The 27,331-nt window shown below is 41.1% G+C and overlaps 1 protein-coding gene across 3 annotated transcripts in view; it reads right to left on the bottom strand.

Annotated features, from left to right (window-relative positions):
- Positions 1-27,331, bottom strand: part of med13a (mediator complex subunit 13a) — a 99,932-nt gene that overhangs the window by 2,394 nt on the left and 70,207 nt on the right. For all 3 annotated transcript variants that reach the window (XM_061751061.1, XM_061751062.1, XM_061751063.1), the window contains 19 exons: positions 24,469-24,499; positions 23,979-24,100; positions 23,796-23,886; positions 21,954-22,165; positions 20,728-20,924; positions 15,369-16,288; positions 15,066-15,233; positions 11,996-12,219; positions 10,605-10,794; positions 9,988-10,372; positions 9,617-9,848; positions 7,541-7,732; positions 6,701-6,924; positions 5,024-5,166; positions 4,783-4,941; positions 2,373-2,561; positions 2,034-2,176; positions 1,067-1,231; positions 63-163 (listed from right to left, as the gene is read on the bottom strand). In XM_061751061.1, the coding sequence (XP_061607045.1) occupies positions 63-163; positions 1,067-1,231; positions 2,034-2,176; positions 2,373-2,561; positions 4,783-4,941; positions 5,024-5,166; positions 6,701-6,924; positions 7,541-7,732; positions 9,617-9,848; positions 9,988-10,372; positions 10,605-10,794; positions 11,996-12,219; positions 15,066-15,233; positions 15,369-16,288; positions 20,728-20,924; positions 21,954-22,165; positions 23,796-23,886; positions 23,979-24,100; positions 24,469-24,499 (4,088 nt within the window). The remainder of the gene's footprint in view (positions 1-62; positions 164-1,066; positions 1,232-2,033; positions 2,177-2,372; positions 2,562-4,782; positions 4,942-5,023; positions 5,167-6,700; positions 6,925-7,540; positions 7,733-9,616; positions 9,849-9,987; positions 10,373-10,604; positions 10,795-11,995; positions 12,220-15,065; positions 15,234-15,368; positions 16,289-20,727; positions 20,925-21,953; positions 22,166-23,795; positions 23,887-23,978; positions 24,101-24,468; positions 24,500-27,331) is intronic.

Below are 27,331 nucleotides of genomic sequence, written 5' to 3'. Positions count from 1 at the left end.
CCCACCATTGCCAAGAAGACCACAGTGCAATGGCAGCAGCGTGTGTTTTGCTTGTTGTTTACCTGAGTACATCTGAGGTCTGATTGGAGTCAAGAGGGTGGGAGTGTTTGCTGTGCAGTAGCTCATCTGACTGCACTGAAGACACGTGGAGGTGTAACGAGGCCTGAGAGGGAGCGAGAGAGAGAGAGAGAGAGAAGGGCAAGAGCCGGTGTCAAAATACTGCAGGTAATGAAGTCGTTAACCTCTGATCTAAATAAAGGCATTGTTCCACAAGAGAGCAATGTCTAAAAATGTTGTCAGATGTGTATTTCTGTTTACATGCTACTAAGTGAATCATGCAAGTGCTAAAAAGGCTACATAGTAAATAAATGAGCACCACATAAATCAAAATACGCTGTGCCAACAAAAAAAAAAAGAGCAAATGAAAAACTACTAATACAGATACAGTACATCCGCAGGCCTCGTGTAGCTCAATAAAAGTGACCGAAATATCATACTAATTCAGTTAGTGCAATAAAAAAGATAATTTAACCAAAGCATTGTAAAAAAAAAATATATATATATAAAAATTATATTAAATAATTTAAAAAAACAGCTTTGTTCCAGCTACAATCACATTCATGTGTAAACTCTTTCTGGTGAACATTTTATGTATTATTTATTGCCTTATTAATGATTATAAGATTTACCATTTCTTTTATTTTACTTGTCTTTATCTAACATTTTAACATGTTTTGATTACATTGTTCATCTTTTTAACTGTTTATCATGTGCCCGTGTTCATTGAAGCCGTCTGTCATGGATGCATTAGACTTTTTATCTGCACGTTTAGGAGTAAAATAATAAAGTAACCAGAACCTTTCTGAGTCTATGAAAAACAAACATTATCATCTTTGTGCAGGTAGAATTTTTAACATATTTCACAAATTGGATCTTAAACCGCTGTGCACAGTGGGTGCCTTTCTAACAGGTTTATTACAATGTGTGCGGCACACATTTTCAACTATTCCTTTGTGGAAAATTAACTAAAGGGGTATTATTGTATGGGTGAGCAGAGCCTCAGTACCTTGAGGAAGAGTGGACACTGGTTCTGAGCCTGTGGACAGGCTGACCAGAACCAGTCAGGCAGTGGGCCAGCTTTCGCCGTAGACACAAAGTAGCCGAGAGCAAGCGGTTGCTGCAGGAGGTTTGGCACCTCCTCGCGAGACTCCATGCGGTCTGCACTCTGGCCCTGCAAAATGCACAGATGCAAGGTTAGTTTTATGGAGATGATGTGCAGTTGCAGCGTACAAACTGAGAGTTAACAAAATCAATGCAATGTTACGGGGCGTCCTCGGTTTACAACGGTCCTGACATATGAGGATTCGGGGATACGAACGGCACAGAATGAGCTACTTTTCGTAAGAAAGCAGCAGTAGAAGCAGCACAAGGCTGCACACTCAGTTACCGCTTTGATTGTTTTATACTTGTGGCCGAGAGGTGCATTTCATACAAATATTTACAGTGTTTGTCTGCATATTCGCAATTCGCTACATGCAAATTCACCCATTCATTGACTTTAAAAAAAACAAAACTATCCTACGTTATTTGCAGAAAAACGAACCGATTCACTGTATTGTGCTCAGGCCAAAGCCCATCTGATATAAAGATATTGCTTTGGTGTGATCTTGTGCCAAGAAACTATGTTGAAGTGAGGGGAGGAGCTTAATTTTTACACAGGCCGTATAGCCCTATCTAAGAAAAATAGTGTGTTCCGCCGTCTTGTTGCGTCTATAGGCAATTATAAACCCTTTTTTGGGGGGAGCCTCAATTACTTGCAGATTTGAGCTATTCGCAGCAGGGCTGGGTCCCTATCCCCTGTGAACACTGAACTGTAATTTTGACTTTGCTACTGTGTTAGCATAGGTAGCGTAGCGTATTGATAAGACTACAATGCATTCCGACTGACGTACAAATTCGGGTTACGTCGCCATCGTAGGAAGGGACACCCAGTGCTAAAATCTAACATAGCAAGAAAGATCCAAGGGCCTTACCTTACTGTCATCACCTCCATGGTGGTAATGGGATCCTGGGGAATGCACTGGAGAAGTATTGGGTGAGATGTTGATGATGTCGGGATCCACCAACTCGTTCTCTGGGTCCAGCAGATCAAAGATACCCATCCCATCAGATCCATCTAAGTAGAAGAGAAGAGAAATTAGGTCCCATTACCTCTTCTATCTATTTGAATGCTACATTAATAGATGTCTGAAGGAGTAGTATCCGGTATGTATAAAATATGTACAGTACTAATAGATACAAAACCAATTTGACAAAGGTCATAGTTTAGAATGTACGTTGAGTCTTCCAGAGAGCAGCAAAGTGCTTCTGACCTGTGGTAGCATTCAGAATGTCGATGTTGGTGTCGATGTTGGTGTAATTCGAGCTGGCCACTTGGACAAAGGCAGAGGTGGGGAAGACTAGGATGTGGGTGCAGGAGGTGTCCTGGGGCGTGTTCAGCTGCGGCGTCTGCATGTTCAAGGTGGTGCTGCGGCCGAAAACTGAGCCTGTCGACACAGAGTCTAATGGGGGAGAGATACAGACTGGTTCATCAAAAGAGCAATAAGAGCACAACAGAATAAAGAAGAATTATTGATTTAATATCACAGGTAAATTGCTTGCAGATAAACGTATACAAATGTATATGCATGTTTATATTGTGTGACTATTGCTACTGTGACAATTTAATGTTTGTCTGTCAATCTAGCTACCGTATATAAATTCTGGAGCTGCAGAGGTGAAATGCCCCAACAGGCCAGTCCATTAGGTACACCTCTACTTTGTAAGTCTGCCAAGACAATAATGCTCAGTTTGGACTAAAATTATTAGACAGGGATTCATTGAAAAACATGTGCAACATTGTGGTTGTAGTTTCTAGTACTGCACTGCATTATGCATTATAAGAAACATGCTGTTCCACACCACTGCATCCTACAACCACAATAATTAACTTATTTTCTTTGATTTTGCCATGACATGCCATGGGATTATGCAGGTGTACCTAATGTTCTGGCAGGATAGGTACCGGTGTGTACCTTGTCCAGATTTCCATTTATTAAATGAAAACATTCGGAACATCCTGGCACCTAAACTTACACAAATATATCATGTGCTGGCATAACACTGACATATACATACACACCCAGACTCCATTACCATCAGATTTGTTGCATTGATTTATAGAGAATTATTCTGTGGCGTGACATGGCAAAAGTGCAACTTTTTGGAAGGCAGAAAAATTACACCGCATTTGATAAAAACAATATCATGCTAACAGTCAAACATGGTGGTGGTAAAGGGATGGTCTGGGTTGCTTTTCTAATTCAGGACCTAGACAACTTGTTGTTCATGGAACAACAAATGCTGCTGTCTACCAGAAAATCCTGCAGGCGAACGTCTGGCAGTCAGTTCGTGCCCTCGAGCTCAAGTGCTCTTGGGTAATGCAGGAGGATAACGACCCAAAACAAACCAGCTAGTCCACCTCTGAATGGCTATAATAATAAAAAAAGCTTTTGGAGTGGCCAAGTCAAAGTCCAGACTTAAATTGAGTTGAGATGCTATGGAATGATCTTGAACGGACATGTCATGCTGGACAACTCTCCAATATGACTGAGTGAAAACAATTCTTTGACATCAATGCAAAGGACTTACCACCAGTTATTGCAAATGCTTGATTTCAGTTATTGCTGCCATAGACGGCACACCAGTTAAAAAAAAAAAAATAATACATAATTTAGAAACTGCATTTTATATTTACAACTGAAACACTAAAACATTTCTATGTGATAAATATACCCTCCCTCCCCAAAAACAAACAAAAACAAAACTGACATCAGGAAGGGGGGGAAAAATACTTTTTCATGTACATTATTGATAAATAATGCAATCATTGCAACAACAAGATAGGGTATTTCATTTTAAAATTTGCAACCTAATAAAAAATCACTCCTTGCTAGGATATCGTACTTACTATGCATTACTTACTAAGATTTTATATCAGCATTAAAAAGCTCCATATTCATCAATGAGTTTTGGTTGTTGGAGCTAACATATTCGTATAAGCTTCTCAACTTAGCTCTATGTTGTTACTTTATAGAAACCCTTTCAATATACGACATTGTCAACCTGAATGATGAAATGAAATACTGTTTTTACAATGATGAATGGTGGCAAACAATAAACCCAGGGTGGTTTATTGGATAATAAATCCAACGCGTTTCATATGCACAACGTTGATTTTGAATGACTGCAGCTTGGCATCAAACTTACATTTAATGGATGTAAAAAAATAAATAAATACACACAAATAAATAAAAAAACTGAGTCATAGATTTGGACATATGCAGCTGACAGCTGTATTTTATCTTGGAGAGATTTTAAGGACATAGGAATCTTCATTCCGACAACGCTCAATCACGCAATCCTGGTATGATGCACTGACAATCCCCCACTCGTTTCCCAAAATAAACCCACTGATCAAGTTCTCCATCACACAGCATTGAGATCAATGGGCATCTGAGAGCTAGTGCTTTATGAGCAAAAAGGTACACCATCTTCCCTGCCATCAATCTGCTCTGGACTAGGATGTGACAAGCTTCATGATGTGCTGCTGCCATCCATCACGTCAGACCCACACACGCGCATACACAAAAACCTACAACACACGGCTGTAGACGACGACTCGGATGAACAGTGTACACTGGAAACAGATAAGTCAATTCATAGTCTCCATCTTGTATGTACCTGGCATTATGATGAAGGAGCCCTGGGGCTCCATGGCAACTAAGCACACACTAAGGATGCTGGGGGTATCCGAGGCAGAGATGCCACACATTCGACACATTTCCTTCAGACGGCGACACAGCGACTGAAGGTTTCTTCTGCTGAGCAATATACTCCAGTCTGGCATATTTGAAGAGGAGCACAAGAATGTTGAATGAATAACAACACACACTATTGAATTTTGCCATGTTAACATTCTTACCTTTCAACTCTCCATGTCCTATCCTGCCCAGCCGTCCAATTACCACTCTCCAGGGTACTGATGTCATTTGTACAAGTCCCAAGCACCAATCCCACAGCTTTTGCAGGCCAAGGCGCCGAACGGAGCCCTTTTTCCTCCTGGCCCTGAGCAACGCACGCAGACAGGCGTGGAGTTATTTTACAGTGTTCATAAACGTGTCATGCCAGAGTACAGAAAGAGCAGTTTTAGTCAATACTTCTCAGCAACGTGTGCAGTTTGATTGATAACTATGTGCTCGTCTACCTCAGAAAAAAAAGGCTACTTTGACAACTGGTTTGACGTAATTGATGGGGAAAGTCACAGTATTTAAATAAATTTACATAATGAGTAGGGCCCGGGCGGCACGGTGGCCGAGTGGTTAGAGCGTCAGCCTCACAGTTCTGAGGACCCGGGTTCAATCCCTGGCCCCGCCTGTGTGGAGTTTGCATGTTCTCCCCGTGCCTGCGTGGGTTTTCTCCGGGCACTCCGGTTTCCTCCCACATCCCAAAAACATGCATTAATTGGAGACTCTAAAATTGCCCGTAGGTGTGACTGTGAGTGCGAATGGTTGTTTGTTTCTATGTGCCCTGCGATTGGCTGGCAACCAGTTCAGGGGGTACCCCGCCTCCTGCCCGATGACAGCTGGGATAGGCTCCAGCACGCCCGCGACCCTAGTGAGGAGAAGCGGCTCAGAAAATGGATGGATGGATGGAGTAGGGCCCGACCGATATAATTTTTTTCAGGCTGATGTCGATTCCGATATTTTCAGAATAAAATTCTGATAACCGTTTAATTGGCTGATTAATTTAAAAAATATGTATAGAACAAAATAACTTCTTTTTTGGTCCTTTAACTATGACACCAATAAAAATATCAAAGACAGGCAGAAAATTGGACTGTTTTACAAGACTTTGTCTTTTAGCATTTGTTTAAGTTGACAACTGACAAAATTTGGCAAAAATCGGCAGATTTTTTTGCCTATTTCTGCAGATTTTGTTTGGTTTGTTTGAATGTCATTATCTTTGTCTTATGTTGTAATGTGTTAAAGGGGGCCTATTTTCCAAACCAACTTTTTCTAGTATTTGGGATGTATTAGTCTCTATGCTGCCTCAGTAAACATGTGAAATATGAATTAAAGTCGTCCACGCATTCCTAAATTCCAAAACGTTTTCTTTCGAGAGGACATCTCAACAGGTCATTCGAATTTCTCGAGCTTATCTACGTCACTAGGGAAGATCTCCGCCTTCCCTTTCTCCTCCAGCGTGCTCTCGCAAGAGGGTTTCCTACACGGAGACAAGCAATCAGAGGGGCACTCTCAGCCAAATATGGACAAACCGGATACAAAACTGGGTCAAACAGAAGTAGCTGTCAGATGGGGCTTTGCTGGACACTAGTATGACAAAACCAAGTTGTTTTTTTAAAATGAAATTGACACTTTAATATTAAGTCCATGTTGGAGAGTCAGTCTATGGAGGTTTAAATAGCCAAAATACAGCACCCTTAATGTATTCAAAAATGGCAAAAAATAAAAATAAAAACTAAATCAGCTGATTTTTACCGCTTTGAAAAGGGCGAATTGGGCCCTAATTATGAGGGTTGGCAACAATGGAAATGGGGGTGGGGAAAGAACATGAAGGTTTTACTCGACAGTGGTTCTACCTGTTGGGAACATCGATGTTGATGATGCAGGTCTCCAGGAGTTCCCCATACTGGTCAGTGCATGTGGCAAGGAGCCAGCGCTGGTCATGGGAGAGACAGTATCCTACAAACAGCACGTTGTATTGCTGTGACGCCTCCCCAAAAGCCTCCCCAAGCTCAGTCTGCTTGTCTTTAACTGGTGCAAGGATGAATGGAGGTGTGTACAGACGCACACACTGCGGTCTCTGTACAAAGGCAGGATAGAGCAAAAAAAATAAATAATTCATCAGTGAACTTGAGGATATTTTGATGCGCTCGGCTGGCAACAGGAAAATTCACACCATGCCATTCATGTCGCACGTTTTCAAGCAAGGCAGATCAAACGTTGCGAGTGCATTAAAGGGAAATTGTAGCAATCGCTGCAAGGAAGGAAGTCAACTGAATTGGAGCCTGAATTAAATTGCTCCTTTGTTTAAAGCTGGAATCAAGACCCCATTTAGGAGTTCTTGTGAAGCTACCCAAGCAGATAATGGAAAGAAAACTCTGGGGTAGCAGAAGTTAGACGTTTGCTCTGTCTTGTTCCAGCAAATAAAAATGATGTTGATGTTTTATTTTTTTCCAGGGACTGCACATGGCGGAGTGCAGATGGCGGACTGCACACGGCTTGGGTTAATGGAACATTTTAGGTCAGGCAATGTCTTCAGAGAAATAAAAACAACAATTTTGCAGCCACAATGTTTCGATCAACTTGCCACTATCATCTATCATGACAGTGACATAACTTTGTTTGGAATTCCAATAAAAATATTAATACAATAAAAAAAAAAGTTGAAGAAAATGCTGCAAATATATTTATTTTACCTCTGAGCTTTTAAGTGCTGTATCGATGGCTAAACCCGGGCCAAAGCCCGTCAGCGACTTGACGTTGGTGGAAATGGGCAAAGGTCGTCTGCACTGAGCGAAGACGGAGAAGGCTAAAGACTTGAGGTGCTGAACATATATATGGCGGTCTTCACCTCTCACAGGCTGAAGCAGGTACTGGCAGGGGACAATCTATAAGATTTAGAAAGAAAAGGGCATAAAAGCAAAGCTTTATAACTCAATTATAAATAGGCATTTACCCTAACATCATCAAAACTGTGAATTTATGATTCAATACGTGACCATGTCAGTGTTTTCTTGTGGACAGATATTCTTCTTACATGCCGTTCTACATGAATGTGGGTCGTTTTTACCCCAAAACTAGAAAAACAAATCAATGTTGGTCTGGACGTGAGCTGATAATACCTATCGCTGATCAATTCTTCAACCTAATCCACATTGCTACCGTTCACACATGACAGCAACCCAGGAAATTATTATTATTATTATTTTTTTTTTTTAAATGGGCAGTGTGAAAGCGGCTACTGACTCTGCAATCAAAAAATGGTGGTCTGATTACTCAATTTCGTCTTTCTTATCCACCTTTATGTTCATAAATGCACTACTCATAATCAGACCTTTAAGCAAAGCAAAGCAAATGTATTTATATAGCACATTTCATACACAAGGTAACTCAATGTGCTTTACATGATTAAAAGCATTTAAAAATAAAGAAAAAAAAACAGCTTATAAACATTTAAAACAAAGAATTTTTTTAAAAGTACAATTAAAACAGCGTACAGTGCAAGAAATATCATTTAAAAGTGGAACTGCTCTAAAAAGCATCAGAAAAAAGAAAGAGTTTTTAACCTGGACTTAAAAACATTCACACTTGGGGCTGACGTCTCTTCTGTTGGCAACTTCTTCCATTTGTGTGCCGCATGATAGCTAAATGCTGCTTCACCATGTTTGCTTTGGACTCTGTGCTCCACTATTTGACCCGAGTCTGTCGATCTCAGAGCCCTACTGGGTTTATATACCATTAGCATTTCTTTCGTGTATTCAGGACCTAAACCGTTTAGTGATTCATAGACCAGTAGCAGAACTTTAACTTTTTTTTTAAAACCTGAGCTGCAGCTGTTTAATGCTCTTTTTAGGGAGTCCAGTCAGAAGACTATTACAATAGTCAAGTTTACATGAGATAAAAGCATGGATGCCCTTCTCCTGGTCTGCTTGACACATGCAAGCCTTCACTCTGGATATGTTCTTCAGATGGTAGAAGGCAGTTTTAGTAATTGATTTTATATGACTGTTGAAAGTCAGGCCAGAATCTATCAGAACACCAAGGTTTCGGACTTGGTCTTTGGTTTTTAAAGAGAGTGACTCCAGGTATTTACTAACAGCAATCCTCTTTTCTTTATTGCCAAAAACAACTATCTCAGTTTTGTTGTGGTTTAATTGAAGAAAATTTTGGCTCATCCAGATATTTATCTGTTTTATTAGACAGTGACACAACACCTGAATTAAACTGTAGTCATCTGGAGACACTGCTAGATATAACTGTGTGTCATCTGCATAGCTATGATAGTCAAAATTAAAAGTTCTGAGGAATTTGGCCCAATGGTAGCATATATAGGCTGAACAGGAGGGGTCCAAGGACTGACCCTTGAGAGACCACATAGGTCATTGAACACTTCCGATGGTTAATAAATAACTCCTTTCCTCCAGGTAGGACCTGAACCATTTAAGGACTGTTCTATTTAGTCCTACCCAAAAGAAATTCTTTGCAAATAAATGTAAATTACAGTTCAGATTCACTGTGAGTAAGTGAATCGCAAAAAAAATAAGGCTAGTGAAGAGCGAGAAGAGAAATCATTCTCCTCTCTGAGAAATCATTCTGCTCCTTTCGTGTTCCTTAAGCTATTGCATTTCTTTATGCTATTAAGGCAAAGTACTATTGCATTGATCAGGAACAACAGATTTTTGCAAAAGGTATAATAATGGCAATGGTAATAATATCTGATGCACTGATCTTGAGTAGAGAATCAATTTAATATGATCAGGAAGTTAACTCACCTGTACAAAAATAGAATTGCGGATATGTGCGGGGAGCGACTGAAGCATCTCAAGGTAGCAGCGTAACAAACCGAGCGTCCACACACTGGAGTGGGCTGGCACTGGCCCCGGGCCACCGTCAGAATCCTCATAGCTGAAGGGGTCCACAATGTAAACAACAATGGCGGGTGGATAGGTGATGGCGTGGGAGTCGCCATCTGTGGGCACGCCAACCTTCTCACGGTCCAAAGTGCTGTGGGCATCACACAAATTCATTTCACTATACAAGTCTAGTATTTAATTATTTCAGTCATGATCTTTGGAAGAGAACCGGTGAAATATGATCAGCTTTTATGAACTGATGCTGAGCATGCTGGTGTGGCATGCTATACCTTTCTGGGGGCTCTGTGGGGGTCTGGCTGTTTGAGTTGTCCCCAGAGGTGCTAGTATTCTGGGTTCCAGCCTGCTGTCCCAGCTGTCCACTCTGAGGGCCACCTCCCTGGCTTTGGCTGACCATGCTTCCAAAGGGGGTAAAGGAGCTTGCCTTAGCAGACTGCATCCCGCTGCCAGGCTGTCCACATGATGTCACCAGGCTGTTGGATGACACAGAGGCGCCATTGCTGTTGGGGACCGAGGAGCTGTGCATTGCACCCTGCTGGGCAGCTGAGCTGGAGGCAGATCCCATCAGAGGTGTAGATAATGGCTGGTTGGATAACGATGGGGGACTGGGTTGCGTGAGGAGAGAACTATCCAACGGTTGTGATGCGAGGTATGGCGCTAAAAAGACAAAGATGGATACATTATTGGATGAATAATGTTACACTTAAAAGAGAATAAAATCTCCTCCACTGAACTCTCTGCTTTCAAATTTATTCCTGCACATTTTCAATTCGCCAAGGCTCTCTCGCTAGCCTTTTTGCAACAACTAGAGAGTGGGGTCAAGAGTGGAAATGTCAGAATAAAGAGCAGACGAAGCCAACAAGAACAGCATAAAAAAGTCTACACTTACCGAGGTTGTGGCGGCACACTTGTGCATAGAGTTTGAGCTTAGTGAAGGCGTCGTTGTTGCTGCTGGCAGCCTTGAGGAACCAGTCGCTAACTGGCTGATCCACAAGGCTTTTGGGTCCACTGCCACCGACGAGGACTATGCCATCAGGATAGCCTTTGGATATGGGCCGATGCTTTCCAAGTCGACACGACTATGGAAAAATATAGGAAGCAAAATATAAGCTCTTTCATTAACACCACAGTGAGTATTCCATGTTAAACTAGCAAAATAATGGAAAAATCTAGTATGAGTGAAGCTATTATTAGGAAATTGAGCCAAACTTGAATATACCCCATGCTCAAAACAGAACATTTATGTACAGATAACAAATATTACAAAATGAGCACTGTACACATATTAATAATGGAGTTGAGAGTGTGTTGTAGTGGTCCAATGGGATCTGTGTTAAATTATAGACACGGATAACAGCAAGAGGGAAGGATCATCATCACTACTATTTCTTCTGGCACCTCTGGGTGCCACACCCTGTTGCTTAAAAAGCAACTGAGTGTGCTGTATGTTGTGGCATGAGTTTTTCAAGAGGAACGAGAGCTGGGCTGCCAACTAGTTTGCTTATCCAATGTTAGTCTGCAGTCCCGGAGGACCACACCATAAAAGATGGGTGATGCTATCACTGGGTCAAAGAAGGAGCATGTGATCTAAGTAGGTAAAGATATTAGATCCATGTAATATAATTTGTGTAATTCCTGTGTTAAATAGATCCATTGTTATTAGTAGATATTTGAGTATTCTAATACTGACTCTAAAAACAAATTATTGGCTTGCATTAATCAGAATGAGACTGTTATTCATTCTGGGGGAAATTTAAGAGCAAATGAAGACAAGGAAACAATCTGCGGAAATTGTCAAAACTTTCCAGGATTTTCTAGACAAGGTGATATCATTCAAATGTGTCATGTTCTGATATGGAGAGCAACCGATGTTTTGCAACACCCTGACAAGTCGTCTCCCGCATTGTACATTGGATTACAAAACAAGGAAAATCTTTAAATTTACACCAAAGGTTGTATGACAATCTCAATTTTGAGTTTTTTTGTTTGTTTTTGTTTATTTTTCTATTTTTTTAACATCAATAGATTATTAATTAAATCCGGACTTTAACCCCAATAATAATTGGCATGTTCTGGAAAAGACCTCATCATCACTACAAGATCTTGGTGAAAAATAACATGAAAAAAATAAAAGGTGTAGCATTGCATTACCGGTAGTTTATAAAAGCAATGTCAGTGTGAATTAGGGTTTGACTTTATGGAGACGGGAAACTGATTACTAGCGAGATCAGTAAATAAATGTGTGTAGTATAAATACTGTAGCATTTCATCTTTCTCTACCTCATAGACAGCTGTGAGGTCCCTAAAGAGGCTCTTCGCACCACTGAGCAGAGCCTCGTTGTCAGGACATACCACCAAATACCCGACGTCCCGCTGGGTGCCAAAGGGATCAAGCAACAGCTTCTCCCAGTATGGTAAGCCAAATGGAGACAGCACCACAAAGTCATACTCATAACCCACTAGGAAGGTGGGGATGGGTAGTGGCTCAGGGGACTCATCTGTGCCTGCGAGAGAGAAACAGAAGAGGACAGTGGATCACACAAAGAGAGAGAGAAAAAAAGCAATGAAAGAGGGTGACTATTTTGTCGCTTTCTCTCTTTTAATACCTCTGGTGAATCAGATTAGGTCACATTTAGGAATGGGAATGATTTGATCATTAAGTCAAAACGAATGCCCTTTCTAGGTTGCAACCAGAAAAGGCATTGTTGATTCAGTCTCAACTAATTTGAGCTCTCAAGAAGAAGTTGAGTTACAATAAATCAATGTAGACCTGTGGTATGGCATAACTGCTCAGCAACATTATCATGCTGAATCAGACATAGGGATTGAAATATTAGCTCAGAACACGCAAAAAGAGATTCCCCCAATGAGATTGTTAATTTTCTCAAAAAGCTATTTAATCCATTCCAAATCACAATGTAATCTGACAGCTCCTCCCAGCCCAAGACAAAACTGGCAGTTATCAATCTCATACTAATTTCATGGATTTTTCAAACATGTATGTTGTATGTCAGACAAGTGTTGGAAACACTAGTTCACGGATGGCAAATGTTCAAACACATCCATGTCAGTGGTCACGTTAGCCGCCATATATTGGTATCATACATTTAATTACTTAACAGTCATTTGCACCGCTGGCCACAATGGCTGTCAAATAATACAGTGGTGACTGTGGTGTGGAATATTACCGCTATTAAGCGAATCTCACTTGTGTATTGGTTAAAATTTGATTTGCATTATGTATCATGTCTTACTTCTGCAGACTACTCAATGTGTGTGTGCGCGCGTGTGTATGTAAATACAAAACCGTGTGCTTTTTGTCCTTTCACTCATACTTTTATTACATTGAGAAAGAGAGGATTTATTTTATTACAACACCAATTCCAATGAAGTTGCGACGTTGTGTTAAACAAATAAAAATGGAATACAATGATTTGCAAATCATGTTCGACCTATATTTAATTGAATACACTACAAAGATATTTAATGTTCAACCTGATCAACTTTATTGTTTTTAGCAAATAATCATTAAATTAGAATTTGATGGCTGCAACAACTTCCGAAAAAGCTGGGACAGGGTCATGTTTACCACTGTGTTACATCACCTTTTCTTTTAACAACATTCAATAAACGTTTGGGAACTGAGGACGCTAAATGTTGAAGCTTTGCAGGTGGAATTTTTTCCCATTCTTGCTCGATGTACAGCTTCAGCTGTTCAACAGTCCGGGGTCTCTGTTGTCGTATTTTACGCTTCAAAATGCGGCACACATTTTCAATGGGAGAAAGGTCTGGACTGCAGGCAGGCCAGTCTAGTACCCTCTTTTACTACGAAGCCACGCTGATATAACACGTGCAGAATGTGGTTTGGCATTGTGTTTCTGAAATAAGCAGGGGCTTCCAAGAAAAAGACAATGCTTGGATGGCAGCATATGTTTCTCCAAAACCTGTATGTCCCTTTCAGCATTAATGGTGCCTTCACAGATGTGTAAGTTACCCATGCCATTGGCACTAACACAGCCCCATACCATCACAGATGCTGGCTTTTGAGCTTTGCGTCCATAACAGTCCGGATGGTTCGTTTACTCTTTGGCCCGGAGGACACGACGGCCACAATTTCCAAAAACTATTTCAAATATGGACTTTTCCACTTTGCATCGGTCCATCTTAGATGAGCTCCGGCCCAGAGAGGCCGGCGGCGTTTCTGGGTGTTGTTGATAAATGGCTTTTGCTTTGCATAGTAGAGTTTCAAGTTGCACTTATTAATGTAGCGCCAAACTGTATTTACTGACATTGGTTTTCTGAAGTGTTCCTGAGCCCATGTGGTGATATCCTTTACCCATTGACGTCAGTTTTTGATGCAGTGCCGCCCGAGGGATCGAAGGTCGCGGGCATTCAATGTTGGTTTTCGGCTTTGTCGCTTACATGCAGTGATTTCTCCAGATGATCTGAACCTTTTGATGATATTATGGACCGTAGATGATGAAATCCCTAAATTCCTTGCAATTGTGTGTTGAGGAACATTGTCCTTAAACTGTTTGACTATTTTCTCACGCACTTGTTCACAGAGAGGTAAACATCGCCCAATCATTGCTTGTGAATGAGGGAAGCTCCTTTTATACCCAATCATGACACCTGCCTGTTCCCAATTAGCCTGTTCACCTGTGGGATGTTCCAAACAGGTGTTTGATGAGCATTCCTCAACTTTCTCAGTCTTTTTTGCCACCTGTCCCAGCTTTTTTGGAACGTGTTGCAGTTCCAAGTTAATGATTATTTACCAAAAACAAATCAAGTTTATCAGTTTGAACATTAAATATCTTGTCTTTGTAGTGTATTCAATTAAATATAGGTTGAACATGACTTGCAAATCATTGTATTCTGTTTTTATTTATGTTTACCACAACGTGCCAACTTCATTGGGGTTGTATTTATGTCACTAAGATGACGTTTTGTATGGACACTTGTCTCGTCTGTCCCGCAATTTACATAAACTCTCCCACTATTATTAAGTGTGACCAAGGTAACTGTTATTCCTTTTCACAGTATATATACAATGGTGTCGCATATTGCTAACAGGTTGGTGAAGAGGAGCGTATTATTTTGGAGGACTTGAAGGTTTAGTGACTGAGGTTGTTTGCTCAGTTGTTTGCCACTGCTGTATGGTGACTCTTAGCAACAACTTTAAAGTAGTGTTACAGTGACATTTCTTCTTGACATAAATAAAACATGCGATTCATAGCAGGATGTTGCTTTTAATAAATGGCAGTCGCCAAATTTGGCTCCAAGAGTCGAGATTCAAACTAACAGAACTAGCATAATCTCTGCATATTGTTTCTCACATTGACTGATTTACCGTATGAGCCCCGTCCAGCCATCTTGTGAAACTGCTGCCAGGTAAGTGGGCCCTGAACACCCCACGACCGCACAGTCCTTTTCTTCTGGATGGCATCTTGGAGTACAGGCTGAAGGGACATCAACACTCGGAGCACATCCTGAGAGCACAGCGCACTTACGTCCACTGCTGGAGAACAGAGGAATAAGGCAATAAATAAAGGGAAAAACAAAAAATCAGGACAATTCTTCCTTTGGACAAAAAATTAAGTACAATATATATGTGTTGCTATTATCACGCAAAATTTTTACAATTATGGCTTACCATTTTGTCTAGACCAGTGATGTAGACAAGTGCTTTTCACCAGCGCCTCGTCCACCTTTCCACCAGACATGTTGTCCATGAACTGCCTGCCGTGCTCCAGGGCCATGTAGCAGTCACTGTGAAAATCCCTCTCCTCTACCCTAACACAGGGCGGCACAGGGCCGCCCTTCACTCCACGTGTCAATATGTCATCCAGGCCTGAAATAGGTGAAAAAGGGTTTGTACACTGATCCTGCAGTAGCAGAATCAGTTCATCCGGGACACCGTCTCCCCTCCCAATGCCGGTTCTGTCCAGCGAGGAGAGCCGGAGCTCCTCAAAACGCCTTTCTGCCTCGCGACTGACGTCGGAACCACGGCCGATGATATCCAGCTCGTCCTCTAGGAAGAGGCCTGAGCCATTGCCGTACCGCCTGTTGACCACAGCACTGAACCCACAGCTGCAGGCTTCCTGGGCCTCGCTGATGGGGTCACTGAGGTACACGCCGACGTCTGCTCCTTTGATGTTCATGTTACATACGCAGATGCAGCAGCTGTCAAAGTTACAGTCCTTGAAGAGGTTCATGACTGTTTCAGAGAGAATTAGAGTGACATAGAGGCTATGAGCTTCTGGGATGGAAGGAACAGTGGCCGGTTCCACTGAGTTTAGCGGACGGCAGGTAGAGGGGGTGGAGGCTGGTGAGTACAGGTCCGAGTTCTCATACTTGAGAGAGCCTTGAACGCTGGAGGGGCCTCGAGGTGTGCGTGGAGTGCGTGGTGTACGTGGGGTAGGGGCTGAAAAACGTGGGGTGGCGGGGGAAGGCAGGATGCCAGTGCCACTGTTACTTGGTGGAGCGCTGTTGGACATAAAGGGTGTGTGAGTTTGCGGGGTGTAGGTCTGGTTGTAGTCCTGGTCCATAGTGCTTCCCACACTTGGGATATTACTGGGGGAAGAGAGACAGAAGAAAAAAAAAAAAGATGCAATTACCAAATGAAGTGCTCTATGAAAGGTGAAACCCAGCTGATATTAAGGCCATTCACTCTGTGATCTCCTTCCACCGGTGTCATAGGTAAAACATGAAAATGATTCAGCTTAATTCAGTGTTTCTTAGCGACAACGAAACTCCTCAATCGCTTTGAAAATTTGTCACTAGTGAGGTCAGAAAAGTCAAAGTCAACAAATGACTACGCTGGCGACACTGATTACCGTGCTTTTTGTAAACTAGTTCCCATGTCGTTATTGCAAGCAGTGCACGTCAGCGCGGTCACGCTGAGAACTACGGAAGCCGCAAATAACAACAACAAAAAAACCAACAAATTTGTTCTATGAGAGATGTTCTATAAACATTTCCTCAAGCGCCCCTCTGAGGTAAGGCTTATTTTTAGGCTGGCGACCAACAGTGAGGAAGCTGTTGGAGAGTGAGGGAGCTCATTGTTTCCCCCAGCTATATGTGAGCAACAACACCTGGCACCGGCCCATTCCAAGGAAGTCCAAGCATTACTAGAGCCAGGACACGTTCATGACGGGACGTGATCTCAAAGGCAGCACTGACACATTGTTACAAGATTGTTATGTATGATTATTTGGCTGCTGGCCAAGTTGTTCGAAGTGCAGACAAGACAAGAGACCGATACAGGGGGTCCTCGGTTTACATTGGTAGCGACACAGTTGTTTCGAGAACACCACACGAACCAATTTGTCTAGGAATACGTTGCCAGGTGGCACAAAAATGCACGCTCATTTACTGCCGTACTTTACAGTACTGTTATTTTAAATACATTTTTGTATATTATATTTGGATATTGTATATTTTGTATTGTATATTTAGTGTATATTGTATTGTATATGTACTGTATGGAACAACAGTGTTTTTCATACAAATATGTACTTTAATTATGACTTAAAAATTACATTAACATAGTTTAGTGATCGACTATAGCAATGGTAACTTGCATACAATTTTGGGTTACATGGCCACCATGTAACGGAACTCGGTCACAAAACGAGGGCCCCTGTACTCTCAAATTAATTATTTCCAGAAATTGGAAAATCAGAATGGAAAAATCATCTGTCTAACGCATAATACCCCATTGATAAACAAGCAACAGTACGAATATTATGGTTCCCCTTTCAAAATAAGTCCTGCTCCATGACATTGTTTCTCTCAATATTTGCACTAACCTTGTTTATAAATATCAAGTAGTGTTTTATATTGACAACACTACACAATAGTTTAATACTGCTTGTTCAAAACAGACCGGTTCTTAGATCACTAATTTGGGTGATCAAACTCAGTCACAAACTACTGTTTGTTTTTGAGTTGGTAACCTTATGTTCCCTGACCAAATGTTAAAAGGGAAGCAGAGTATCGATTTACAACAAGCAGCACAACATGTTCAGAACACAACAAGACTCTTCTGTCAAATATAGAGTGGACATGCAGAGAGATACTGTGACAAACACTATATAAACTCCAAGCTGTTCGTGTTCAAACCAATTGAAACTATCCAGTCATAAACTCCTTTTCACAACAAAGCGTCATTTTACTCAAAGTTCCTTGCAGGACCTGAGGCAGCTTTGCTTGGGAAATTGCACAGTCTTGACAACAGGTGTTTGGGGAGAGACCAAAAGAGTGACAACTTAAACAAATGCAAATTGCACAGCAACACAACACAAACCACATAATCGAAATGAGCGATTACCGAAATTTCTCATGTATAATGCGCACCCATATATAATACACTTGGTTTGAACACTTAACCCTTTTTTAATATACTTGCTCTTATTTTGAAATTCACAGCTCTACTTTTATTTAGTAAATTAGAAAACACACAGTTGTGCTCATATGTTTGATTACCCAGGAAAAATGTAAGATGGGTACAATTATTTTAAGAAAACATGAAGGTGTAAGTGTGCAGAATGTGGTTTGGCATTGTCTTTTTGTCCATGAAAAAGACATTGCTTGGATGGCAGCACATGTTTCTCCAAAACCTGTATGTACCTTTCAGCATTAATGGTGCCTTCACAGATGTGTAAGTTACCCGTGCCATTGGCACTAACACAGCCCCATACCATCACAGACGCTGGCTTTTGAACTTGGCATCCATAACAGTCTGGATGGTTCTTTTCCTCTTTGGCCCGGAGGACACAACATCCACAATTTCCAAAAACAATTTGAAATGCGGACTCGTCGGACCACAGAACACTTTTCCACTTTTCATCGGTCCATCTGTGATGAGCTCGGGCCCAGAGAAGCCGGCGGCGTTTCTGGGTGTTGATGATAAATTGATTTTGCTTTGCATAGTAGAGTTTCAAGTTGCACTTACGGATGTAGCAACGAACTGTTTTTACTGACATTGGTTTTCTGAAGTGTTCCTGAGCCCATGTGGTGATATCCTTTACACATTGATGTCGGTTTTTGATGCAGTGCCGCCTGCGGGATCGAAGGTCACGGGCATTCAATGTTGGTTTTCGGCCTTGCCGCTTACATGCAGTGATTTCTCCAGATGATCTGAACCTTTTGATGATATTATGGACCGTCGATGAAGAAATCCCTAAATTCTTTGCAATTGTACATTGAGGAACATTGTCCTTAAACTGTTTGACTATTTTCTCACGCACTTGTTCACAAAGAGGTGAACCTCGCCCCATCTTTGCTTGTGAATGACTCAGAAATTCAGGGAAGCTCCTTTTATACCCAATCATGGCACCCACCTGTTCCCAATTAGCCTGTTCACCTGTGGGATGTTCCAAACAGGTGTTTGATGAGCCTTCCTCAACTTTCTCAGTCTTTTTTGCCACCTGTCCCAGCTTTTTTGGAACGTGTTGCAGCCATAAAATTCTTAGTTAATGATTATTTTACAACAATAAAGTTTACCAGTTTGAAGATTAAATATATTGTCTTTGTAGTGTATCCAATTAAATATAGGTTGAACATGATTTGCAAATAATTGTATTCTGTTTTTATTTATGTTTATCACAAAGTCCCAACTTCATTGGAATTGGGTTTGTATAATGCGCACTATTGACTTTTGACAATTGTTTTGGGGGGAAATGCGCATGATACACGAGAAATTACGGTAACATTCAATCCCACCCAGTGGTATTTATAAAAATTCTGCGTGGGTCTCTATTTCGGATCAGTCAGTGTGGCAAAAGAAAAAGGGGCACAGATGGTAGCGGCTTGAGTCACAAAGATGCTTCACTGGCCGAGTAAGTCAATATGAGCAGTGACTAAAGTGACGTCTGCCTTTTAGATCTATGAAAAAGACATCACTGCGCATTTGAAGACTGGGATGCTGCTCTATTAGTGTGAGATGTGAATAACAATATAGCTAAGTGCTCTTCAGTTGACTGAGGTCAATTAGATTAAGATTAATCTAATCTAATTCACCTTCTATGTGTATGTATGCAAGTATGACATGAACCCAAGTAAACCACTGACGAGCAGTGGCATATCTTTGCGAGAGTTGTCACGGGTAAAATGGGTAATAGTTTATCAAACATTGTATTTATATATTCATATCAATGTAAGTGTAATTATGTGCATTTATTTGTTTACTATGCAATAGGCTTGTACTCATCTAGTCTCACCCATAGGCTGGTACTGGGTCTCAGACCGAGGCGTTGAGAACCCCTAATGTATAGATTTTTCTTTTATGTACCATTTACGAAGTTAAAATCTATTTTTTTCCCAAAGTGCATTGCTTTACTATGCTCTTTCCTTCAAAGACTTTGGAAACAGCTCCCCTGACAGTGAATAGGTGCAGAAAATTGTAGGGAGTCTTTGTAAATTTATACTGCTAATGCAGGTCAATGGGAGACGCAACGTGCAATATTTCAAGACATTGAAGAGATGTTGTTTTAAACAAAACAATATCCCAAACTGTTTTGTTTTCTTCTGCGATACAATTTATTCCTTAACCTATCAAGGCACATTGAACATAGGGAACAGTTTGGGAAGGTATTTGCGATAGCGGTTTGAATGTTCTGATTGTGCTCCAGTATACAAAGTAATCTCATTTTCAGGCATATTTTGCGCACGCCCTGCAACCGGAGGGTCGCTGGTTTGTATCCCTGCCCGAACGCATGTCGTCGTCATGTCCCTGGGCAAGACACTTAACCCGGAAAAAAAGATAATTTAAAAGTGGAAATTATCTAAAATACTCAATCATTTGCATAAGAAAAAGTGTTAAAGAAGTGTGCTAAAGAGTTTTTAACCTGGATTTAAAAACATTGACATTTGGTGCTGACTTGACTTCTGTCGGCAACTTATTCCATTTGTGAGCAGTGTACCAGTAAATATTTTCTTGTGTAATCATGTTGTCTTCATGTACAGGGTTAAAAAATATAAAACATAAAATGAAACACAAGCGCGATTACCTGTCTTTGTTGAGGATGGACATGACAGGCATGGGATTGAGCATCTCCCTGCCCATGGTCCAGCTTGGTCTGTAGATGGAATCCTCTGGTAGTTTAATAGGTGGGAGACACTGGCTGGGTAATGACTTTAATGGTGCAAACATAGAGCAGCCCACAAATGGCTGGCAAAGCTCTGGCTTGTATACAAATGAATAGTCCTGCAAAATAAACAGTGAACAGTAATGTATTAACGTGACTTGCTGAGAAATTCTACTTCATACACCGTGTTCTAGAGCAGAAAAGTCAATCAAAGAAGCATGACTGTAATCACCATTTATTTATTTCCGTGCCATATTTTGAGTTGAAATGAATTGTATTTGACTGCCCTGCCCCTTTCTCAAAGGCAGTTGAGGATAACCGCTAAGAGAAAATGGGTGGATGGCTGAATTGTATTTGACATAACAATGTGGTAAACGACTAAGATGTTGTATTAAGAAGCTCATTTATTTTTCTTTTAAATTGAAAAAAATAATAATAATTCGCCAAGATTATTCAGAGCTTTTTTTCTCTCTCAATACAGGCATATCCAATGCAGTAAATTAATACTTGATCAGAATATTAGAACACCTGAAGCCTTTAGATTTGTGCAAAAGATCATGTTTCCTGAAGAGTGAAATAATGTGAAATAAAATGGCAAATATTTTACACATTTATATATCTAACACGGTGGAACTAGTGGTTCATACGACTGCCTCACAGTCCAGAGGTTTGTGTAGGGTCTGCATGTTTGCCCCATGCTTCTGTGGATTTGATCTAAGTACTCTCGCTTCCTCCCACATTCCAAAAACAAGCACGTTAGGGTAATTTGACAATAAAATTATCCATAAGTGTGAATGTGAGTGTTTTCTTCTTTTTTTTTTTTTTTTTTGTCTATATGTGACTTGTGATTGGCTGGCAACCAGTCTAGGGTGTACCCCGCCTCTCAGCCAAAGTAAGCTGGGATAGGCTCCAGCTCATCTGCAACCCTAATGCGGAAAAAAAACTATCGAAAATGAATGGATGGAACTCTAACCCAACTTCTTTAGAGTCTTTTGTGATTTTCTCTAATTTGGCCCTTAACTATAAATTCAACCATAAACTCAGACAAATGACATCACTGGCTCTAACAGTAAATTTGTCCCATTAGTTCAGCCAGTAGTGATTTTCTCAGCAATCTCATAAAACATATGAACTTGCTAAAGGCTCACCTTGATCTCGGACGGCTTTGGGCTACAGAAACTCTCCTCCACCTCGATCTTAAAGTGACCCCCCAGAGACGACGTTCCATCCAGTGCAGTCATACCAGGAGGGGGCTCCATGCTGCCGTACTCTTTGCTACACATGTTCATGGGTGAGTAGCCCATAATGTGCTGCTCAAGGGAGGGAGGCGTGGGAAACATCTGGTGCAGGTCTGCCGAGCCTGGAAGGGTAGAGTCAACACAGTACAGTTAGTATACAATATGAAATAAGTTAATTGTGAAAGATTCCCTTCACTTCAGCGATGCTGTCATATGATCTAGCAAACCATGTGACAGGTAATGTGACAGGCAGATTTGAGGGAGTTTAGTATATTAAAAACAAATTTTAAAAAAAAACTAAAAACACACACACAAGGAATGATGCAAACCAATATGTCAATGACTCCTCAGCTTACAGTGAGGGTGCATAACAGTACATTTGTCCCATTAGTGGATCAAGGTACCGTATTTTCTCGTATGTAATGCGCACCTATGTATAAAACGCACCCCCAAAGTTGACCTCAAAATTCTGCAAAACCCTTCTGCCTATGTATAATGCATTTTTTACAATGCATGATTTTGCTTCTACCCATATGATCAGAACATGAAATATTATCTGTATTTTGTTAATTTTTTTTAAAGAATAATTCTGAAGTTAAGTTCTTTATTTGAACACGTAATACTTTTTTTTAATTTACTTGGTCTTATTTTGTAATTCACAAAATGCGGTGGAGGGATTTGTGTGTCCCAATGATCCTAGGAGCTAAATTGTCTAGTGCTTTATGTTCCTGGCAGGGTCACCCATGACAAACAGGTCCTAGATAAGGGCCCAGACAAAGTACGGCTCAAAGACCCCTGACGATGACCAAAAATATTGAATCTTGTTTTCCCTCACCCGGACGAGGCTCACCGGGGGCCCCCTCTGGAGTCAGCCTGGAGGTGGGGCTCGAAGGCGAGCGCCCGGCGGCCGGGGGTATGGGGCACTGATACACGGGGTAGGGCCAATGACTGCCAGTCGGGGAACTGGCAGTCATAGTAACTGGGGAGGAGGTATGTTCCCATTTAGCTTCATGGCGGTGCTCCTGAGGCCCCCCCCGGGCTAGATGACTGCTTGGCATTGGGGCTCCCCTCTCATGACCCGCAGCTGCTCCCTGGGTTCCCGCACCAACCCCTATCGTTCCCTTGTTGGGTGCCCTCCTTTCCAACAAACAAGGGACACTCGCCCACCCTCCAGCTGATCTGTCACTTCTAGGGTAAAATCTGACAGCGACCACTTCAAATGTATGACCAACCACACAAAGGTTTGCAGACACACCATGAGAAAAGGTTCTGCCAAGATGATGCCATAAGAAGTCCCTAATGAGGCCTGTGAGTTTAAAGAAACAATGCAAATCTGATCCCACAGTGATGGAAGTGAGAACACATTTCTCTGTTGTCAAACGTGTATAGGTGCATTAAAGGGCATACACAAGAAAATTAATAAATAATAATTAATAAAACTATAGCAAAAACAATTCCTTATAGTTTTGTGTTTGCTCCCTTATCTCAAATTTAGGAAACTACAACTTAATATCCTCACAGTACAAAATGAGAGAGCAGTAACACTGCAGCAGCAAAATGACAGCGACAGATATAGTTTTCTCCACTAGGTGGCAAAGTCAAGGGTGAGCATTAATCATACTTAAGTGGTATATTATATTCATATACTGTAAGTATTGTATTATAATTAAGTCATGTCTATTAGCTTTTATTGAAAAATTTAATTATTTCTCTCAAGCATCACTCTATTAAGACATGAGAGAAGATACTTACTAATGCAGGATACTGGGTCCAAAGTGGATGGCTTTGGTTCCTTGTTGCCAAATTTATCATCTGTTCCATTTACCGGCCGTCTGGAACCAGGCTGTAGACAAGAAAAAAACCAAAAACACTTTCCAAACTCACTGTGGTTTCCACAAAAATAGGAGTTACAAATAAGGCCACTGTCTAACTAACCCCCAGTTCATCTTCATCCGAGTTGAAGAGGTTGTCAAGGTCATTGATGGAAACCACCAGGTCGGTCTCGTGGATCAAGCTTGTGGAGGCAATGCGGTTGTTAGCGGCTGCCCGCTGAGGATCTGCATGCAAACATTTGACACTTAAGAATTAAGAAAAGCCAGGTTCAAAATGTAAACAAGAAAAACAAACATCTTGCCCAGTAATTATTTATGGTGGCTGACAACTGAGGTTTAAATTAAAAAAAGGATAGGGGAAAAAAATGAAAACAAAAGAAAATAGGTTAAAAAACGTAAATTAGGTCATATCGACAACAGTGTACACACTGAAATAACACAGCCAAGTTGCATTCCTCAGATGTGAATAGAAAGCAAGATGCAGTGTTATTTAAAGATTTTGAGGTCACCCGGGTGATTATGTGTCCGTGTAACAGCGGCCAAGTCATGCAAATAAACAAGAAGGATACTCGGAAAAGAAAAATCCGCCTTACCATCTGATGTACCAGATCCTCCATCTTCACCCTGTTATAAAGTGCAAACAGAGAAGGTTAGCGGGAGGAAATATAATACAGAGTTAAGTGTTCGATTAAACCATAAACAGGACACACATTACTTCCAGTTACCGTATATTTGTTTACTGTATTGTAATATGATACCAATGCGATATCTGATAGGGCCTTCTAGAGCTTGTTAAATTGAAATGATATTTGAGCGGAAATCAGTGGTCATAATCCAAAATACACAAAACATGCTATCAACAGAAAACACATTCAATTTACCAAGAGGTTTTCGTTTCAAAGCAGATTAAGAATGAATGCTATAATAGCAATTGTGAACATATTGGAGAATCACAGAAACAGTTAACAGGGAGAAAGGACAGCTTTCCTCTGCTGTGGCAAATGAGATTGCCAGTGTGGATCAGAGGGAAATCAAGATCCAAGGAATGGCCTCTTAGGTTCCCACCCAGACATCAATATCTGGGAGGGCTTGCCTCTACAACATGTGTGTGTGTGTGTGTGTGTGTGTGTGTGTGTGTGTGTGCGTGTACACACTGAACTGTTCTTGCTGGGGAACAGGAATGTTATGTTCTTGCTATTGATTTCATTATGCTCTCCAAAGCTTTTCTCTGAGTAAAACGAGGTTTAATCAGTCTCCCTTTAAGGACCAGTCCATAAAAGGGCAAAACCGCGGGCCACAATATATACGTAGAAATGAGGCCCTGGCTCCTCACTATTTGCTTATTAACCTTGCATCTTGAATAAGCCAATGTAGGGAAGGTCAGTCTTCAACATAATGCAACTCCAAGGCTACATGCTTATTATGAATCCCATCATTTATTTATTTATTTATTTATTTTTTACCGCTGTATCACTTCATATTGTTCTTCATCGAAAGGATTCTATAATCACTGTCCATCCTGTCCGTCGTTATGTTGTCCAGCCTTATTACGCTGACATCTCACACCTTAATGTATGTAATGCCATTGATGTCCGATTGTGGTTGGATTCCAATTGTTCCCCATAGAAAGAACTTACTAAATCGCTGTTAATTTGTAGGTAATTGTATTTGGAACAAAACCTTCTCAGTACGGAACCTGAAGGTCACATTCTAACTTTTAAAAAGTAACCCAACACATATTGTTATATTTGGAGCAAAAAGTCATAATCTCACATCACAAGATGAATACTACTATTATCAACAATGTATATACAGTATGCATTAAGATGAGGACTGCAGAGGATCTTGTCATGTTCCATTTTAGTGAAGAATTCACAAACAATGAAAAAGTCAATGTTTTGGCACATCAACAAAAACAGCAGTTAATATTGGACAGATATCTACAGAGACAGCAGGTAGTGGTCGCAGACTGTTGCTTTGATGATTTGTGTGGGAACTTGTCAAAATTAGGACTTTATTCTCGTACAAATTACAGCTCCAACTAGTGTTCCTCTCGGCTCAACTAAAAATAGAGATTTTTGGATGGCTTCCTGTTACAATAGACATAGGCAGTTAAAGCGGATTATTTATAGTGCAGTATTGCTTCAGATGATGGCATTTTTCTACCTCTGCTGGTTCCTGTCCTCTTGTCCACCCCTGCCAAAGTGAGCATGGATGAACGTTCCATGAAGGTTAGACAAAGTTTTTCTTTTTCTCAATGCAACAAACCACCTTCAAATGTGAGGGTTGAACATTGTGACTGGGAGAACGGTGACAAAGAACATCTGCAATTTGGCATGTAGTCTCGGAAACTGGCAAAAAAAAATTCAAAAAAAATTCTAAATCAAAGTTGTCCTGGTGAGGGACCAGACAAGTAAAAGTTATAATTCAAATCAAGCTATAGCTAAAAACAATTGAGTTTCGTCGCCCCGACACATCGGAATTGATCACATCGTAGGTTGTTTTCCCACCCCTAGTAATTACATATTACAATATTATGTCAACTAAAACTAGAATTTAAATCAAAAATAAAACGGAAACACATAAAAGGCAAGGACCTCGCTGGACAGAGGAACACTGTGTGGCAAATCAAAGAGAAAAGAAAGGTGTCTCTTATAAAGAGTTTCAGGTGACACCCAGCGATTAGTGGAAGGATGGTATCTATTAGACTGGAGGCCATAATTTGAGGACAATTGACACACATCTACAGTGTTCTTTTGCGGCCAAATCTCAAGTGCTGCGAGTGCTTCTCTGGGCCTAAGAGTGTCACAGCTGTTATAAAAGTAGTTACACTACTCTAAGGCAGTGGTCCCCAACCATTTTATCACCGCGGACCGGTCAACGCTTGACAATTTTCCCGCGGCCCGGGGAGTTTATTTGCCAGTTTGCTGTGGTAACGTTTAAACATTCCTTCAAAATAAGATAAAGATGCACCACAAAACGAGTATAAAGTGCATGAAAACTTTAACTCACCATAACGCCAAATTAACGGGAGCCCTGAGCTTGTTTAACTGCAACGAGACGGTCCCATCTGGAAGTGATGGAAGACAATGACACCCGAAGTGTGTTGCCTATGTCGAGTCTACTCCGTTGTTTTGTTTTGGTTGCTGTCACTGCAGAAAACCCCGCTTCACACAGATAGGATGTCGGAAAGGGCAACAGGGTTTTCAGCGCCGTGGAGGCGATCTCAGCGTATTCTGTCATGACTTTAATCCAGAACACCGGCAGAGTTGTTGTCTCGAACATACTTTTAAGGCCGCCGTCATTTGCAATCTCCAGCAGTTGATCTACTTCTTGCACAGACATGCTTGATTCACCTGGTTTGTTGACAAATGGGTCGCGGATCCATTCCTTGCCAGTTCGTGGGTCCTTTGCGGTAGGGAAGTAGCGCTCGAACTCCTTTAAAAGCAAAGACAG

The sequence above is a fragment of the Phyllopteryx taeniolatus genome, chromosome 17 (genome assembly GCF_024500385.1).
Source record: "Phyllopteryx taeniolatus isolate TA_2022b chromosome 17, UOR_Ptae_1.2, whole genome shotgun sequence".
Taxonomy (NCBI): domain Eukaryota; kingdom Metazoa; phylum Chordata; class Actinopteri; order Syngnathiformes; family Syngnathidae; genus Phyllopteryx; species Phyllopteryx taeniolatus.
Note: the sequence above shows the minus strand (reverse complement) of the source record. Positions and strands in the feature narration are given on the sequence as shown.